Source organism: Pelodiscus sinensis, chromosome 1 (assembly GCF_052426305.1).
Source record: "Pelodiscus sinensis isolate ZL-2025 chromosome 1, ASM5242630v1, whole genome shotgun sequence".
Lineage (NCBI taxonomy): Eukaryota > Metazoa > Chordata > Testudines > Trionychidae > Pelodiscus > Pelodiscus sinensis.
The window spans coordinates 161,182,937-161,203,357 of record NC_143052.1 but is presented as its reverse complement, the minus strand read 5'-3'; the positions used below and the strand labels follow the sequence as shown (position 1 = coordinate 161,203,357).

Sequence of the window (20,421 nt, the reverse complement as noted above, 5' to 3'; positions counted from 1 at the left end):
TCTGAAAAAGCCCCTCAAAAAAACAGTAAACAAAGGCATTACAGGAGAAGCATGAACTATTGTTAACCATCAGAAAAGAGTCAATTTTTGTTATAGCAAAAAGCTATCAACAGGAAATTGCAAGATTCTTCACTAGGGTCAGTGGTTAGTATATTTATTAACTATATACTAAACAAAGTTGACACGGTGATGACCAAAGAACTCAAAAGAGTGACTGAACTTATCACAAATAAACTTCTCCTCTGACAAATGAAAAAGCATATTAAAGCTTTTTATGTGCCTTGCCATGTTCTGTACTAAAAGCAGTTCAATTCATTTCAGTCAAGAGTCTTTGTCATTAGCTCAATCAATCTCTGTTAATGTGCAGCCCCAGTCTAAAAATCTCAAGTGTTAAGATGCAAAGATATGGAATATGTGATCACATGCACTCAAGTAATTCCTGATTACCCTCTAAGGCAGAAGGTAGCAGAAATCCAAATGATTCAGAAATTGTTATGAAAATTAAAGGCATGAAACCACTTCCATATACAGTACAGGGTTTGTTAAATTTTTTTTAATCTGTGAGGTGATAGCAGAAATATGAGAAACATTAAATATTTACAGTAATATACAAAGTATGCCAGGTACACTTAATGCTATTATGCATATTATGGATAGTGGACTTTCATGGTGTTTTTAATCAATACATTTATAACTGGTACAAATAAACTCACTTGTTCAACTCATTGCCCCAAAACACTGAGACAAGTTATTTCAGAGCCAAGTCAGCAGTTAATATTTATACAATGACTAGAATGACTGATGTTTCAATAGCAAGACTAACTACATAAATCAACTGAGATGTAATAAATGCTGTAACTGAGCATCAACAGGGCTCCATACTTGCGTTCCTCCATGCATGTGCTGGCCCTCTAATTGGGGTTACAAAGCAGCTTATCCTTCATAGTCCGTTTATTCCATGACTGGTTCTTTATCTCTCTGAAAAAAAGCTGGTACAGAGCCAGACTCTGGACTAGATGCTGCAGCACTATAGATTAGGCATCTCCTTCAAGTTCATTGTCATTTTTAAGTGGCCATGAGGCTGACATTTGATAGAAGGAACACATCTATGTTGAAGTATTGTACCTAGTGGACATCCCCACTATATTCTTACCTCAGCACATCCAAACACACATTCCTGTGATTTTTCCAATAAAAGGTTAGCATCAGATCTGCAATACTCTTAGTCTCATTTTTGCTTTATCTTTTCACTTGTTTCCCTTTCTATTAGTGTGGGGTTTTTTTAGGCCAAATTTATTCACTCCTGCAGTTGATCAAAGACAACAACTCACATGGTAAGGCTCTGCATTTTTATTCACTGTCACAGAACCCAGCCCCATATTTGATTTATTCTGGTGTTTTGCTTACTTGGATTTGTTCAGCTACATTTTAGAGTAAATCTGCAAGGCTACTAGCAGTGTCATATTTTATCTGCCAGAACTTAATCAGATGTAAATCAGGAAGGAAATATTATGACTTTACATCTCTCAGAAGTAGCTGCATCTCAGAGAATAAAGTTAAGAAGCCACACTCCCTTAATTAGGCAACATAAGCAAAAATTATAAACCCTCGTTTCTTCATAAAGCAACATCAGCCAAGACTCACCAGAAAAGGAAACCCAGACCTGAGATTTATGCTTGAAGACATCTGAGAACTGACTTGACCGACAGCTTGCTTATTGCCACCAAGTAAGCCTCCAAGACCCCTCCGCTGACACAGTTAATCCCTCCAACACAATTATCCTCAGCTCCAAGAGGCACAAATTCTGAAGCGTACATTCCACCTTCCCTAAGGCTATCCATCTTAGGCTACAATAGTACTCACATTCACCTAACTTGTAGCGGACAACAGTTCTGAAGCAGTAGCCGCTATTGTAGCTACTGCTACAGCAACCTAGCCACACTCAACCAGCTAAATAGCCACATGTGGCTAGCAGCTAGCATGCTGGACACCACGGACCTAACCGCTTTCTACTATCCCTTCCACTAACACCTCCATATTAAGGATGTTCAGTAGTGATTTATTTTCTAGTCGACTAGTTGTGATGGCGCATCAGGGGGTCCCCAACTGCAGACATATGTAACTCTCAGCCAGCAGAGTAGGTGGCTTTCAGGGACACAGCGTAGGATAGGATTGATGTTAGCATAAGCTCCAAGAGCAGAGAGCCTTATTCCTCTTTGAGGGAAGTGGATCACAGGCCTTACACCCCCCTTTCCTGCTCTAAATCTCCTCTCATCTTCCCCCAGCCCAGACTAACTCACACTCCTAGCAACTGGTCACTCAGTCCCCAGGAAGCCCTGCCTCCCACACCATTCAGATTCCTCCACCTAGCCCACGTCAGGCCAGCTGGGCCATTGCCTACATTCATAGTAGTCCTCCCTCAGCGACCCATCGTTCGCTGGTCACTGCACACACACAGTCACTGCAGACCAGCATAAGGAAGTAGGGATTACGCCCAGCACAATAAAGCAACCAGAGAATGCAAAACCAGAGTGGATCCAGGGCCACAAGAGCGGACAGAATCCTCACTACGTCAGACTAGTTGATGGAATAAGCACTTCCGCCTTTGAAATGTACAAGAGCCCCAATAGGGACTCTTGTGCATTTCAAAGTTAGAATGCAGCATGGAGCCCAAAGCCATTGAGAAGTCCCACTGACCAAAGGCACCATGTTGCGCTTCCTCTTTGAAATTCACAAGAGCCTCCGCTGGGGACTCTTGTACATTTCAAAGCTGGCATGCAGCCTGGAGCCCAGAGTCAGCTGGGGAATCCACAGCTGATCCTGGGCTCCACCCAGCATTTCGAAGAGACAGCACCACGCAGAACCTGGGGTCAGCTGGGGAGTTGCCAGTGGATCCAGGGCTCCACCCGGTGATGCTGCTTTGAAATGCCATCAGCAGCCCAGCACCAGGCTCCCTGAGGCATTCTAAACAGCAGCACTGCATGGAGCCCAGGGTCAGTGGGCAAGTCCCCAGCTGATCCCAGGCTCCACACAGCGCTGCCATTTTGAAATGCCGTGAGGCGCCTGATGCCCGGCTCCCTGTAGCATTCCAAGCTGCAGCATCACACGGAGTAGCTGACCCCGGGCTATGTGCAGCGCTGCCACTTTAAAGTAACCCTCCCTTTCTTCCCTCTTGCTGCATCTGATAGACAGCAAGGGGTCCTTCACATCCCTACCCAGCATTGTACCCCAGAAACCCATCCCCAAAAGAGCAAGGCAAAGGACTAGCCCTAGGAAAAATGCCTGTCTATGCTGCGAAGGGCCCTTAATTACATGTGATCGTCTCAAGACAGGCCTGTTTCCCAGGATTATCCTCCTCCCTCCCCTTCAGCTACTTCTCCCCTCCCTTCCTCTGACTGTGCAGCGAGGATCTGAGTATGAGACAGCTACACTGATTGTCAGTGGGATTAACTGCCAAAGCCATAAGCCACATGTTGCACACTAACTGCCCTTTGCAAACCTTACAGGAGCACTCTAAGAACCTAACTGTAGTCCCACAGGATCCATACAGGACACTTAATACACAACATGCAGCCTGTGGTTTCAACGTCAATCCAGCAGAACCCCAACCCCTTCAAATCATTTTCAGATTCAATCCAAAGGTTACATTACAGTGTTCAAATTCAGTGTGATCCAACTAGGACTGGAAATCTCAGTCTTGTGACTCAAGCATCCTCTGCATGCACGTGTGCATGCATAAATAAAGCATCAAGCAGATTTGCAATAAAAAGGATCAGGATTCATGGGGTTTTTTTTAGACAGTTCCAGGCCTTCTCTTGACAGAACAGAATCCTTAGGTGAACAATAGGTAATCATGAAGACTTAGCAGACCTATTTCCTAAGTATCACATAAGGGTTAACATAAGGCAAATGCCCATTTTCCATCATTAGCAGATAATTGTTATACATTTAAAGATCAAGACACTTACCGCTATATTTGCAGTTCATTTAAATGTTAATATTTCCTTCTGATCTCTGAATTAATGATACAGCACAGACAGGAACCATTTGGTTATACCGTTAAACTCACAATATGTACATAAGAACTTAATGAATAGTCCTGAAGCAACTTAGACTAACAAAATGTAGATGGTATCATGAGTTTTCATAGGAACAACCCACTTCTTCAGATGAATGGAGTTTAAGGGGTCCAGGTTCCAGATAAATAGCAGAGAAAGAGGTGTCGGGGAAGGAAAGTAAAGGAGTAATGGAGTAGGTTCTAAGTACTCTTTAAGTATCTCGTGTTTGGCTTTTTATGTCATTAGGTTGCAGAATGTAGGGGGTAATCCAGTTAAGGCTTAAACAATCTAACTTTTAAATGAAATTAAGTTCTGCAGCTTCCCTTTCAAGCTGGTATTTGAAACTGGTTTGTAATAATACAGACACTTTCAGATCCACTGAGTGACTGGGCAAGTTAAAATGTTTCCCCCAACAGGTTTCTGTTTTTACCTTTACAAATATCTGATCTGTGTTCATTACTCCTTTGTCATAGAGACTGTCCAGTTTGGCCAATATATATGGCAGAAAAGGCATTGCTGGCATTGGATGGCATAGAACATTGGTCAACACACACACACACACACAATGCTGACCCAACACAAAAACACTAACACCTACCAATTGGCCCCCAAAGGGTGAATCTGGGTCTTTCATCCTGAGGAACGCTTAACTCTTTCCAGCCATGTGTTACAAATGCCCTTCATGGCCAAAGTGCTAACTGATGTTTTCATTCCACCAAAGTAGTGATGAGTGATGAAGTGTGCTCTCAAAATTCATAGCTTTAAAGATAATCCCATAATTGTGTGTAAAAATTGGGAAAACTGCAGAAAAATCTGAAGATGGGCATCTGTGCTCCTAATCCACAATCAGATGAACTGCCTCATTTGTGATTAAAGGTTGCACTGTGCTTCTCAGAGAAGTTATGGGCAACTCTTACTAAGAAGCCAAAGGTCAATTTCCAACACACACTCCCCAATCATGCCTTAAAATAGGCTATAGTTGGTCCTTCATCAACTGCACTAGGTATTTTTACTCAGTATTGTCACATGTTGTAGCCACTTAAGATCTCACTCCTTCCAAATCATGTGAAGCCTTTGGATAATCAGGGGTTGAGTATCTATGTAATATAAAACTCTGGGGCCAGGCATGCTGCCTCAGCCCCCCATCCTAAGTTTCTCCCTTGCTCTTGCACAGGTTATGGAGCTCACAACAGGCCACCACACAAAGAGCATATTGCATTTGCTAAAGTCTAAGCGGATCAGGAGACTTCTAAAAAACCCCTTTTAAATGTCTAAATGCACATTCCTCCTTCCTGAGGGCCAGGTCCAGGTTATCTGTGAAGGGCTTCATGAGCCACAGGAGCAAGGGGTAGGTTGCATCACATCCACCTCTCAGATAGTCTGGTTGAGGAAAAAGGTTCCCGCTAAGAATGTTAAGGACTAGTCAAGTCATCTAGTCACTTCCCTCCTCCCCCTTTGCTGTCTATCAGATAGAGACCAGTAAAGGAAATTAACTGATAGCTACCCACAGTGCATCGCTGTCAAAGTCAACATCAGTCTCCCTCATGGGATCATGCTACTTCTAACTACAGTGAATTCTTGAGTACAGCAGGGGTTCACGGACCTTCAGCTGTACTAAACTGGGTGACCAGACATCAACCCAATAAATTCCACATTATTTTGTAGTGTAGATGTGGCCTTAGACTGTGACTCTAGAACCTCAGGCAGGGTTGGGAGGGCAACTGCTCCAGCCCAGCTAGGCTACTGTTAACTGTTAACATCCCTAGTTAACATAGCAAAAGTAACCTGACTGGATAATAATTAAACTAGTGTTTTAAGTATGTGGGGGCAAAGAGCCAGAAGCCTCAATATGAGTATCACTGCTTTACAATATGGGAACTTCAGGGTTACAAGTACAGCTGTAGCTCCCGTAGTGGAAAAGTGTCTTCAGAATTTCACCACACTACTGCTACTGAAGTTAGTAAGTGGTGCAACAGCTTTGCATGTTCAGGCAAATTATGAATCAATAAGCATCAATTACTTAGGTTCTACTATATAGCTAGAAAAGCAGCATTAAATAAATGTAACCATGAAACTGACAAATATGACAGCCAAGAGCAGATCCAAGTAATCCACAGTGTCTACAGGGACACTGCCATCCTGACTACATTGACAAGCCCTACTCCTCATATGGAGTTGGAACTATTATGTTGGCATAGTGCCCCATTTAGAGGGTCATGTGATTTCTATCAAAAGATAAGACCTGATGCACATAAGAGCAAGAGCTATCCTTCAACTGAACACAGTTTTGTTTACAGTCTGAAAATGAAATCTTGAACACACTCAGACAAGCATACCTAAAATAGTTGTCAGAATTTGGGATTTCTTGGAGCAAAGGAAAGTTATCTGTTACCATATTTAAAAAAATGAAAATGAAAGGACACAAGTGATGATCCATTACACGAGAAAAGACCCTCTGCCAGCACGGGTCTCATGAAAACTGAATCCTGGTTTTTAGAAACAGACAAGTGCTACAAGGAATGACTTGTGGGCGAGATACTAGCAAGTTATCTTGTAAGACCAAAAAGTAAGTATAAACTATAGATTGTATGTTATATTCTCCCATTACCTTAGCCTCATGTTTACAAATACTTGCTTTTTATCACTCTCTCTCCGATAAGCTTTCCTGTTTATTATACAGGCAGTCCCCGGGTTACATGAATCCGACTTACATCGGATCCCTACTTACAAACGGGGTGAGGCAACCCCGCACTAGCTGCTTCCCCCCAGCAGACCAGGGAGACACGAAGCTAGTCCCCCCCTCCCCCCCAGCAGACCTGGGAGACACAGAGAGGCTTTTCTCAGCAGACACCTGAGCTTGAGAATAAAGGACTGAGGGAAGTGAGGTGTGAGAGAATAAAACTGAGCTCTGGAGAAATCTTTGGCTAGAGTTTCCCCTACAATATGTACCAGTTCCGACTTACATACAAATTCAACTTAAGAACAAACCTACAGTCCCTATCTTGTACGTAACCCGGGGACTGCCTGTAAAAACATCTAAGCTCCTTGTGCTGAGGAAAGCATGAGCTGGCATGTACTGCCTTCTCCGACACAGCAATTCTGGACCTCTGCAGCACAAACGAGTGGGCACTCAAGTGTACCAAAGTGAGGGGATGGAGATGTAAATTGCTAGCCTGCACTGAGAAAAAAATATAAGGGTTGTAGACCCCAAAGTAGTACACTTGCATTGCCAGTAACCAGTACTAGGGAAAGAATACCTTTGGTGGGCACAAAACTCTTTCACCCAGAGAGTATCAAACTAGTGTCCAGCAGCACCTAAACATTGTGGTGGTAACACTGGAGGAAGAAAAGGAATTATACAAGTGGGCAATTTTAGTAAAAGGCTTAGTACAGTTTTAGAATGGTCTGAGAGAGAGAGAGAAAAATGATGTTGAAGAATCACTAAGTATTTGTCTTGTACTTCAGGCTTCTACTTGCCTCTGTACAAGACACTTGGGTAACTAATACAAATTTTTATCAGGCTGAAAACATACTACATAAAGCAGGCATTCCTACTTTCTGACAAGCCTTGTGTAATCTAAGTGTACTTGAGTGAATAATCAGAGGGGTAGCCGTGTTAGTCTGAATCTGCAAAAGCGACGAGGAGTCCTGTGGCATCTTATAGACTAACCGAAGAGTAGGAGCATAAGCTTTCGTGGGCAAAGACCCACTTGACATGCATCTGACGAAGTGGGTCTTTGCCCATGAAAGCATATGCTCCTACACTTCAGTTAGTCTATAAGGTACCACAGGACTCCTCGTCGCTTTTGAGTGAATAATGAAATTCAGTGTAATTTACGTAGATCAAATGTGATACAAAACCAGTAACATCAAGATTTTAGCCATCCAGTTTGTCAAGGCTCGTAAAGCATGCTTTTTATCACATGCAATATGAAAATTGTAGCTATAGCCAACAAATGCATTGCTAGTCTTGATCATTAGAAGCTGGATCATCAGTTTAACATTGATTCTGTCCGCTATTGTGTCAACTTGGTACTAATCATTTATCATATTGGTAAATGATAGTTGAAATCTGCTATCTAAAAGGTTACAAGAAGGAGGGAGAAAAATTGTTCTTTGGCCTCTGATAGAATGAGAAGCAATGAGCTTAAGTTTCAGCAAGGGAGGTTTAGGTTGGACACTAGGAAAAACTTCGTAACTGTCACAGTGGTTAAACACTGGAATAAATTGTCTAGGGAGGCTGTGGAATCTCCATCACTGGGGATATTTAAAAGCAGGTCACATAGACACCTATCTGGGAGATGGGGTGCTTGGTCCTGCCTTGAGGGCAGGGGACTGGACTTGATGACCTAAGGAGGCCCTTTCCAGTTCTAGTATTTTATGATTCTATGAACATTTCCACATCTTCCACAAGTCTATTAGTTTCCTCTTCAGAAGCCCCTTCTGACATGGAGCAATGGAGACGCCACTTCTTGAACTGTCCCTCCACACACACCCCCAATTAACTTTTTAACTCATCAAACACACACACACTCACTCTCCATAGGTTTTGCATTCCTTTTACTCTAACATGCATTCATTATAAACAGCAGTATTTAGAGCTGCCTCTCATATCTAAGTAGTGCTGTTAAACTCCAAATCCCATTTGATTCAACTCATCAGTTTCAGGGAAACAATTCTGCAAGGTTGATATTAGAGAGACAACATGGCTTAAGTAATATCTTTTATAAGACACACTTCTGTGACACTTTCTGGGGTGAGACTTCCCAACTACCTGCTTTTGGCAGCACAAGAAATCCTTTCTGGGTTCCATAAAAAGATAGACACTTTTTAACATCCCTAGACATGGTACTATTTCACCAATCATGTAGTCTACAGAATTTTTATCGACTAAACAATTAGTAAGGGAAGGCACTCACTTACTGTGGCTCTGCAGTTTAAATGTAGTAAGAGCCAAGCAGGCAGGCTGCCCAGCTCCTACAATTTTTTAAATGCAGTGCTGTAGCAGGTGCAGCTCCCGGATGCAGCGCTAGGGATGTTCAATTTCGATTAATCAGCTAATTAAGTAGTCAATGGAATGATTATCAACTACTCCATTAGTTGGTAAGGGCGAGCCATGCCTCAGTCTACTAAATGTAATAAGAGGGGAACTAAATGTAGAACAGAGGGGGAACTGCAGCGCTTCAGCCTTTGAAACATAGCAAGAACCACATGGAGCTCATTACATTTCAAAAACAGAAGTGCAGCAGGGAGCAGGGGCAAATGGGGGACTCAAGCAGTCATCTTGCCTCCCCATTCCCTTTCCTGCTGCTGCTGCTGCAATCTTTGAAACGTACAAGAGCTCTCACACCATTCCCCCGCTGTGCTTCTGCCTTCCCTGCCCCCCATCAAGAGGGTGCTGGGGTACCAGCTTTTCAGCCAGCTCCCCCCCAGCACTGGCTCCTGCTCCCCTCCCCCCCACCCATGCTGCCTTTCTCTGATAGAGGCAGCAAGTGGGGGGAAACAATTAGTCAAGTCACTACTTGACTAGCCAATAAGCCCGGACTGAGCCAGGCTTGCAACAGGTCCAACAGCCCCTGTCCGCCGGGGGTCCCAGTGAGGAGCTGCCTCCTCACCCGTGGACAGGGACTGCTATTGGAGCAGCCTCTGCCCACGCAAAGGCTGCTTTGATGTCCAGGGTCACTGCAGACAGAGGCTGCTCTGCAGAATGTGGAGCAGCTTCCCTTCCTGCTGCACTGCTGCCTCTAATGGGCAGGTAACACTGTAGAGACAGAGGCAGCAAGGGGGAGGAGAGTGCAAGTAGTTGACTCAACTAACCAATAAGCGCAGGCTGTTGACCACTGGAATACTCACTTACATCCCTAGACTCATCCATCTTGTTTTCCTAATATCCTGGAACAAACATGGTTTCAAGAACAGGTTATACGCTAGTTATTTTTTATTTAAACACGAATTTGGAAGAAACTTACATGCTTCCCCAACCCCACCCTACGGTGCCTTAGATACTTACTTATTCCTTTGTTTCAACCTAGAGAAAAACAGGTTGTCAGCATACAGCACACAGAGAATAAAGTTTTATATTTTTAATACACATCTTTTAATAAATTAGTAAAATATAGTTGCCTTGAGAGCCCCTTCAGCCAAGTATAGAACATGGTAACAGTAGAGCTAGTTTGCCTGATAATCAGTACCTATTTACTAATTTTAAGAAAGACATATCTGTAAAACTGCTTGTATGTACTTAACTGTTGTTTTGACATCTACTTTGTAAATCTATTCAGGGTAGTAATTACAGTAGGTCAACTGAATTTTAGTTGTATAACCACCACCAACTCAAAAGGGTAGAAAAAAAGTCCACAAAGAGTTGATGCTGCACTACAGAAATGATTTGTACATGCCACACAATACACAAGTGAAGACTCTGCTTAACCACTTGTAACTCCTTTAATTCTGCACTAGTACTTAATATCTATGCCAACAAGATCACATATCAGGGGGACTTAACCCAAGTTACTTAATTTTGCACAACCCAAGTTGTGCAATCCTATGCTGCTCATTTAACTTCTGCACTAAACTACAAAAATAACTTTCCCCTTGAATAGATGAAGTTAAGTCCGCTAGGGCAAGAAGACATGCGTGTGAGAAAGGCTCTCTCCTCCCAACTGGAAGCAAAACAAAACTCTGCTCACAATCAGCGTGACCAAGCCCAATAAAACCTCATCTTGCAAAGCACAGAAAGCAGTTACCGGGTGTAAGATTATCCAGAGCTCGCCTGAGAGCGTCCACGTTCTCTGCGATTCCAATTGTTTTTACCCCACCCTTGTGAAGCACGCTTTGTGATAGTCTGCCCCCTCAGGCAATGATGCAGCAGTTCGCACTTCCAGCAGCAGCGCTCTCCTTCCCTCCCTGCAAGGGCATCTCGCTGAATACAGAAAGGCTGCCGCAAAGCACTCTCGCGGCACTCTACTCCCGGTCTGTGCACCAAGCCCAATTCCAAGAGGGTGCACAGCAAGCGCGGATTAGCAGCAGAGGCTTCGTTAGGTACTTGGTCCTGCGCTGGAAAGTAACGTAACTACTGCTGCGTTCATTTCTTTCTTGCGACTCACCGATATCATGTCCGCTTTCCTCCTGTATCCCCGCATAACTCCCAAATGAAAACAGGCCGTACTCTTTCTTTTCCAACAAGACAACCAGGCTGCCGCCGACTCGGCTACTCTCCGCAAGAGCGGAGTCGGCAATGGGGAAAAGACTATCAATCTTCCACACAGGGTCACATCAAACCACAGGTGGGACTCGGTGCTTTAAACCCCAACTCTGCTGCTGCTGCTGGGACGGAGATTGATGCGAAGAGTGCGTGTGACTGCTTTGGAGGGAGCAAAAAAGCGCTTCCCCCAAGACGGAGGAGAGTTGAACGAGTCCACCCCCCCCCCCAGAAACACACACAGCTAGCAAAAAGGTAAAGGGGGGGAAGGAAACGTTTAGCGAGAGCATCGGAAACCAAGCAACATCTCTACACCTCGGAAGGGACACGGACACACACACGTGCAGACCCACCCCCAACGCACCAGGCTGTAAGCGGAGAGAGGATCGGGAAGAGACCAGGGTCCCGCCTCCACACAAGCTGGTCACTAGTAACTCGCAAAGCCGAGGGAAAAAGGGGGGGGGCGGCTCCAAAATAGCGCCCAGCCCTGGAGGAACGGGGGGGGGGGAGCTATGATTTACAGCCCCACGTGCTGAGGCAGGCGACTGCAGTTACCCCGCGCCCCACAGAGTCCACTCGGCTCCAGTGACCAGCTGCTCCCCACTGGGGGGGGGGGGGCGAGACTGGCCTCTCGGCAGCTGCCGCCGCGCCGGGCTCCAGCCCCAGGGAGCCACCTCGGCTGCGCCCCGCCCGCCCGCAGTAACGGTCCCGCCGCCGCCGCGACAAGTGGAATCCAAACACAAACCCCGCGCCCGGCAACCGCCCCCCCCTCCCCCCAAGCCCAGCAGGGCGCGGGGCAGGGTCACTCCCCGCCCCACAGAGCCGGGTGTCTCCCTCCCCCAGCGCGCCCGGGGGCGGTTTCCTGGCCGGACCGTGCCCGTCCCCTCCCCTCCCGGCCACGAGCCCCCACCCGCCGCGGGCCCCGCTGCACAAACTTTTCGTCGAACTCCGGCAACCGCCGCCCGGCCCGGCCCTGCCCCGCCGCCCGCGGAAAAGTTTCACTCACCGCAGCAGAGGAGCAGCCCCAGCCCCAGCAGCCGCCCCGGGCCGGGCAGAGTCGGGGGCCGCCGCCGGCCAGGGGAGGAGGCGCCGCCCGCGGCAGCGGAAAGTTCCCCGCGGGCGGGAGGAGCCGGCGGGGGAGCGGTCCCCGCCATGCTCCGGACTCGGCTCCCGGCCGCCGCCGCTACGATCCCAGCCCGCCCCGCTCTCCCGACCAGCCGCCGCCGCCTCCCCGCGCCGGGTCTGTGTGTCACTGAGCGGGGAGGCGCTGCGCCCTCCTCGGAACGGGCCGCACCACCTCGCCGGGGGGGGGGGAAGGCAGCTGCTCGCTCCCACCGCCCTCTTCTCCCCCCCTGGGCAAACCGCCTCGCCCACCCCCCAGCCCGCCCTGCAATGCGCTCGCCCTCACCAGTGGCGGCGCAGCCCCCGCCGGCCAATGGACTAGCCCCGGGAGCAGGGGAGGGGTGTCGCGGTGTCCTCCCTCCCCGGGGCTTATTGGTACGTCCCGCCCCTCCCCACTCCTCCCCCTCCCCACTTGCAGCCGCTGGAGGAGGGCTGGGGGAAATCATTGCGGCTCACTCGCCCGCGGGCTAGAGCTGTCCCTCCCTGTGCTTCGCTCCTGCCCGCCCGCCCGGCCCCCGCTGCCCCTCTCTCTGTGCTCCTCCGACCCCTGCTGCCCCCGGGTCGCCTCCTCTTTCCTCCTACTTGGTCCCTTTACTTCCCCCCAACTTATTCTGCGGCTTGGTGAGCCTCTCACGTTAGGGGGTAGGAGGGCGATCACACCTTGCTAAAGCCCCCCCACACACACACACACACACTCAGGAGGACTCTTGGGCCAGCTGAGTGACGGCCGTGTGTCCCCTGGGAGAGCGAGGGGATTCCCTAGGTGAGGCGCTGACAGACACGCGCGTACATCCAGAAACACGGCAAGAGAGAAAAAGTGTACTGTACAGCGCTTCTTCCACGGATCAGCTGTGTGACCACGGCTCTTCGTTATTCCCAAGTCGTGACATGGCTCTAAGTAATCCACCTGAGGTCAGCAGCAGCACAACCATGCAGCCAGCAAGTGACCATTACTGCTAATAACTGTGTTTTCTCCTTGGAAATGCTGCTAGAAGCTGGCATAACAAAACTATGGAAATACAGTGTTTTCAATTATTTTGGGGGAGGAAAGATAAAGAGCAAAGAACAAAAGGATGCAGTCAGTATAATAAAGTCAGGTGATAGATTCTTACCAGATCACCAAATACTTATTTTTGAGGGATATCACTGTATTATGATGCCTTTTTTTTTTTTTTACTGCTTTATGGTCTATTTACACAAAGATTCACAATGGCTGGCAGCAGTGCAAGCTTTTCATGCGCATCTTCTTCAATGTGTCTAAACTTTTATGGGGAGCAACGCTTGTAGAGGTGAAGATAATTTATTCTCCTTCTCCATTCTTTAGTTGGCATCTCTGCTGGGAATACCAACTAGGGTACAAATTTGTGCCAGCTGTAAGTGTTGTTTTGTGATGCACCTGTCCTCCACAAAGTGGTCTGAGACTAAACTCATTTCACACAGTCCATCAAAGACATCAAATGATAACAAGTTTCATTCATTGCTTGTCTGGGGAAACAGATTAGAACTGGCATCAGTGAAAGGCATTGTATCATGTTTCCAATCCCCTTAGCCATCCAGCTCACTTAACAAATAATGCCTTTGCAGAGATGCCTGTGGCTTAAAGATGAAGTAATGATATTTATAAAGTATAATATATAAAGAACTCTTATGTTCCTCATATGGATACTATAACTACTTTTAAAATTTTGGCCATATTATTTGCTTTCAGGAGCATGATCCTGCTATGTTTTTGGTTACCTCCTGCTAGTAGTTCTGTTGACTTCAGTGGAATCTAAAGGGCTCATTGCCTCTTATATTTGGACCCTTTGAGAAAAAGTACTAACAATAGAGAATTATCATAGTCTTTACATATGAGGTACAGAATAGTTTAAGAATGAACTTAATGATTGATGATTCAAGCATTAGAGGAGCACCATATGCAACTTTTCTGCATGTATTTATTATAACATGTAAGTAAAAGTTCACAAAGCTAAATAATGATTATATTGCAGATCATTAAGGTCCCTTCTTCAGACATCTGTATGGTGTCAAAATAATATTCAATGATTAGTTTAATGAAAGTATATATATCCTGTCAACAACTTCTTATTCGGCTAGTTATTTTTACTAACTGTAAGTTAATCACCAATTTTCTCTTCAGACTTAAATAATATAGCTTTCCCAATTGTTGAATGTTATATATTATATATATTTGAGCATCAGGTATACATTTTACTATATCTATATCTGTTATACCTACACATGTTTGCTGTGCTGCTATCCCATACATGTGTTTGCCTCAAAAACTTTAGAAACAGGCACAAACAGAGAAAAAATATAGTTGTGGTCTTAAGCCTGCAAGCAATACACACAGAACACATTGGGACTGATTCTGGCAATGCACAGGAGTCATAGGGACTGTAACCACTTGCGGAAAAATTCCCTGCACAGAAGTCAGTCCAGACCACAATGCAACCCCCTGCAACTCCTCATAGCCCTCAGGTAGAATCCACTTTGGGGCAAGGGGCAAGAAGGAAGGTGCTAGGGGCAGGAACCAGAATATCTGTAGCACTAAGCACTGCTCAGATTCTTGGTAATGGCATAGCTCATAGGTTATCTGACTAAGACTGTCATAAATTAGAGCAGTCTGCCATGCAACCTAGAATCCAGACTGTGCAAAGGTGGTAGTGCAAAGGCTGCACCTTCTATGCCTTGGTACAGAATTGTCCCATTGATCTGAATGTAACTTATGTATACAGGTAAGGTTCAAACAAAAATACATGCATTTATGACACACAGCTTGAAAGTCCAGTTTCTGTGAGGTCTGCATTTGTTTTTTTCAACTGTTTCTGGTGGATTGCCATTAAAACGCTCCATGGAAAATACAACATGATTATCATAAACATATAAGCACCTACACAGTTGAGAATTCTGGTGAAAATATGTCTATCATTTAATTTTCTAGTATAGGTTAGATATAGGCTCTCTACATCATGTACAATACAGTGTAACATTAGTCAAATAGTGGAAATGCCCCCTCGTGTTTCTCTAAAACGTACTCATGGGTTAAGTTCATCGCACACTCTAGAAAACTGTGTTCATCCAGTCTTCAGCTACATTGAATGCTCACTAATTAACAAGCCTCCCTAATTTGTAACTGAAAAAAATAGAACAAAGATCAGGCAAAGAGTTGCTAGTAGCAAATTATTAGCAGCAATGGACGTTCTACATTCAACTATATTTTTGTGTGTAAATTTACATAACTTACGGGGGTCATTGTTAATCTTTAAAAGTTTTGCTACATCATTTTACTTCTCTAGGATGGATCATCAGCTGATGTAAAACTGTACCCATATTGTTTTATTTTACTCCAAAACTGAAAGGATGGAAATCAGGAGAGCTCAGGCACAGTGGAAGAATCTAGCCCAAACACGTGCAAACAAGATTGAAGTCTATTTCATTAAACATAAAATGAATATTTTAAAAAAAATCAGTTAGCCTAGCTTTATTCTAAACTTTAGTGGCTGATTCTTCATTGTGTTACTGGAGGCTTTTGCTACTGTAATTTAACTGAAATCAGTGTAATCTATTACTGTAGTAAAATTGGAGTAATGCCAGTTGTGAATTAGGCACACATGGTCTGATTCTTATTTACACTAAGGGCTCTTCTACACGAGGAAATTGACTGGAATAGCTACAGAAGAATTATTGTACTGCTATAACTTTGTATAACTCCACATTTTCAGAGCTGGCACTAGGCGTAAGCAGATTAAGCAATTGCTTAGGGCTCCAAGTGGCTGTAGTGGCCCCTATTAATTATTAGTATGTGTGGTGGGAAGGGAAAAATATTCTTGCTTAAGGATCCCAATAGGCTAACACTGGCATTTCCCATTTTACAATTTATTCTTGTATAATTTTATAATGTTATTTTCCACTCTACTATATTTACTCATACACTTTAGTCAGTGTAAAAGGGATTTTAAGTACATTTAGTGATTACATTTACACCCATTTTAAGGTCATGTCAATGTGTCTGTACTGTCCAAGGAAACAGATAAATGTTGTTGTACTTTTAAATAGAAATGGAGCTAACCATATTTTCTAGTGCCAAATTAATCTCTGTTGTAATCAAATACCACAGGACTTAACTTAGTCCTTACATTTTTAGAACATCATTAACGGTGAAAATTGTCCAGAATAATTCCTTTTACACAGTAGTTGATTATATCTGTAAGGTCTACTGTCTCCATCTGTGTACTTGGGTTGATCTTGACATATTGTTAAAATATATTGTTTAAAGAAAGTTACAGGTTTTCCAGTTTAAAACTTTCTTTGAGCTCTAACTATTCAGAATACTGTACTTTATTTCAAAAATAATTTACAGTACAATATTTATTTACTGTTTCTCGTCTCTTTCACTGTTTCTCATCTCTTTCTTCCCCCCCACCCCCACCCCCCATCTTCCCTCCTATATTTTCTTTTAAAAAAACCTTGATTAGGATTGAGGGTTTCTGGCAGGTGTTTTGTCCTTAGACTTTAACCCTTTTGGTTATTTGAAAACATAGTCTGAAACAGTGTGAAATTAGCTTATATGCATAACATTGATGTGACAGTACAAATTCCAGTTGGAATGAAGAGCTATTCACTTCAAGGGGAATTTGTAAACAGATTTGTGACAACACAATGTGCTTTTTTGAAAATTCTAGCTCCCATTCTAATGGATGTGAGGGTAGCACCTTGGCAATGTTCATGCATCATCATAAAACAGTCTTTTTAAAAAAGCAACAAAATGCTTTCCATATAGTTTCAAATGGAGAACATATTCTTTGCTTTCTGTTGTATAACGTTTCTGTGCTTTGTAAACAATTAGTTTCATTTTTGTGATGGGTGAACTAATCACTATTTTATTTCTAGAGCCAATAGCAGGCTATCCGTACACATACATGCACCTGGCAAACTGCACAGATAGCTAAACATTTTCTGTACTGCATGATGTAAAAAATTCTGCCCAAAATCTTTTCTAGGAAAGGAAACCCACAGAAAAGACTACATGTGGGCTTTCTCTGACACGAGTAGTGGACAACAATTCCAGCTAGGCCAAAGATTAAATAACACGGTCTGTAGATTTATATGCATATGTCTTCTGACATAGCACTGGTCCCTACTGTCAGCTCATCCATGAGCCTGTTTAGGAGAGATTAGGCCACTCACCACAGGGAATGAAACTGTGTCCGTTTGTGATATAGCATTTTTTTTTGGTACACTTTGGAATATTTGAATAAAAGATGTGTTATAAACATCAGTCATTATTGATGTTAATATATAATTCACATTAAAGAAGTACTAATTTGTTATACAGGACAGCACTATTATTTGTATATGAATGTTTTCCATACTTACTAGCTATGAATCATAGGATCATAGAATACTAGGACTGGAAGGGACCTTGAGAGGTCATCGAGTCCAGTCCCCTGCCCTCATGGCAGGACCAAATACTGTCTAGACCATCCCTGATAGACATTTATCTAACCTACTCTTAAATATCTCCACAGATGGGGATTCCACAACCTCCCTGGGCAATTTATTCCAGTGTTTGACTACTCTGACAGTTAGGAACTTTTTCCTAATGTCCAACCTAAACCTCCCTTGCTGCAGTTTAAGCCCATTGCTTCTTGTTCTATCCCCAGAGGCCAAGATGAACACGTTTTCTCCCTCCTCCTTATGACACCCTTTTAGATACCTGAAAACAGCTATCATGTCCCCCCTCAATCTTCTCTTTTCTAAACTAAACAAACCCAATTTTTTCAGCCTTCCTTCATAGATCATGTTCTCTAGACCTTTAATCATTCTTGTTGTTCTTCTCTGGACCCTCTCCATATCTTTCTTGAAATGCAGTGCCCAGAACTGGACACAATACTCCATGCGTGGATGAGACGATGGTATAGGGAAGAGGGGTTTGGCTTTATTAGGAACTGGGAACACTTTTGGGAGAGGGGGAGCCTATACAGGAAGGATGGGCTCCACCTAAACCAGGATGGAACCAGACTGCTGGCACTAAACATTAAAAAGGCCGTAGAGCAGTTTTTAAACTGAGAGATGGGGGAAAGCCGATTGGTGCGGAGATGCACGTAAATCGGAGGGAGAATTCTCTTAGAGGAGAATCTATTGATAGAGATTCTCTAAGCTGTAGTCAGAAAGAGAGGAGGGGAGAGGACAAACAATGGGCCAGAGCAGACAAAAAACGCATATAAAGGAATCCAATGCATCAGGGAAGGGCAGACAAATAAGCAGTGGCAAATTTTTAAAGTGCTTCTACACAAATGCTAGAAGTCTGACTAATAAGATGGGTGAACTAGAGTACCTCATATTAAAGGAGGAGATTGACATAATAGGCATTACTAAAACCTGGTGGAATGAGGAAAATCTGTGGGACACAATCATACCGGGATATAAAATATATCGGAAGGATAGATATATCTATCCGGGTGGGTGGTGGAGTGGCACTGTATGTGAAAGATAATGTAGAATCAAATGAAATAAAAATATTAAATGAATCAACACGTTCAATAGAATCGCTATGGATAGTAATTCCATGCTCCACTAATAAGAAATTAGCAGTAGGGATATATTATTGACCACCTGACCAGGACAGTGATACTGACATTGAAATGCTAAGGGAAATTAGAGAGGCTACCAAAATAAAGAACTCTATAATAATGGGGGATTTTAATTACCCCCATATTTACTGGATACATGTCACCTCAGGAAGAGAAGCAGAGATAAAATTTCTCAATGGCTTAAATGACTGCTTCTTGGAGCAGCTGGTACAGGAACCCACAAGGGAAGAGGCACTTCTCGATTTAGTCCTGAGTGGAGCGCAGGATCAGGTCCAGGAGATAACCGTTACAGGACCACTAGGGAATAGTGACCATAATATAATAACATTTAACATTCCTGTGGTGGGAAGAACACCTCAGCAGCCCAGCACTCTGGCATTTAATTTCAAAAAGGGGAATTACACAAAAATAAGGAGGTTAGTTAAACGCAAATTAAAAGGCAAAATGACTAGAGCCAAATCCCTGCAAGCTGTATGGAAACTTTTTAAAGACGCCATAATAGAGACCCAACTTAAATGTATATCCCAAATTAAAAAACATAGCAAGAGACCTAAAAAAGAGTCACCGTGGCTTAACCACCATGTAAAGAAGCAGTGAGGGACAAAAAGGCATCTTTTAAGAAGTGGAAGTCTAATCCTAGTGAGATAAATAGAAAGGAACATAAAGACTGTCAAATCAAGTGTAAACATGTAATAAGAAAAGCAAAAAAGATTTTGAGGAACAGCTAGTCAAAAACTCAAAAAGAAATAACAAAATGTTTTTTAAGTACATTAGAAGCAGGAAGCCTGCTAAAAAACCTGTGGGTCCCCTAGACGATCGAGATATAAAAGGAGCAATCAAGGATGATAAAACAATTGCGGATAAACTAAATGATTTCTTTGCTTCAGTCTTCACGGCTGAGGACGTTAGGGAGATTCCCAAATCTGCACCGTCCTTTGTGGGTGATGAATTTGAGGAACTGTCCCGGATTGAAGTGTCATTGGAGGTTTTGGAACAAATAGAAAAACTTAATGTTAACAAACCTCCGGGACCGGATGGCATTCATCCAAGGGTTCTAAAAGAACTCAAATGGGAAATTGCTGAACTATTATCTGTGGTGTGTAACCTATCCTTTAAATTGGCTTCCGTACCTAATGACTGGAAGGTAGCCAACGTGACACCAATATTTAAAAAGGGCTCTAGAGGTGATCCTGGCAATTACAGACAGGTAAGTCTAACTTCAGTACCGGGCATATTAGTCGAAACAATAGTAAAGAATAAAATTGTGAGGCATGTAGAAGAACATAATTTGTTGGACAAAAGTCAACATGGTTTCTGTAAAGGGAAATCCTGTCTTACTAATCTATTAGAGTTCTTTGAAGGGGTTAACAAACATGTGGACAAGGGGGATCCAGTAGATATAGTATACTTAGATTTTCAGAAAGCCTTTGACAAAGTCCCTCAT

General features: G+C 43.8%; 1 protein-coding gene across 2 annotated transcripts in view; it reads right to left on the bottom strand.

Annotated features, from left to right (window-relative positions):
• The window catches only part of NECTIN3 (nectin cell adhesion molecule 3), a 133,391-nt gene extending 120,867 nt beyond the window's left edge, over positions 1-12,524 (bottom strand). Inside the window, exon 1 of one of the 2 annotated variants that reach the window (XM_075908478.2) lies at positions 12,266-12,524. In XM_075908478.2, the coding sequence (XP_075764593.2) occupies positions 12,266-12,413 (148 nt within the window). In that variant the 5' untranslated portion in view covers positions 12,414-12,524. The remainder of the gene's footprint in view (positions 1-12,265) is intronic. The other variant, XM_075908472.2, reaches the window with a different exon arrangement.
• Positions 12,525-20,421: the final 7,897 nt, after the last annotated feature.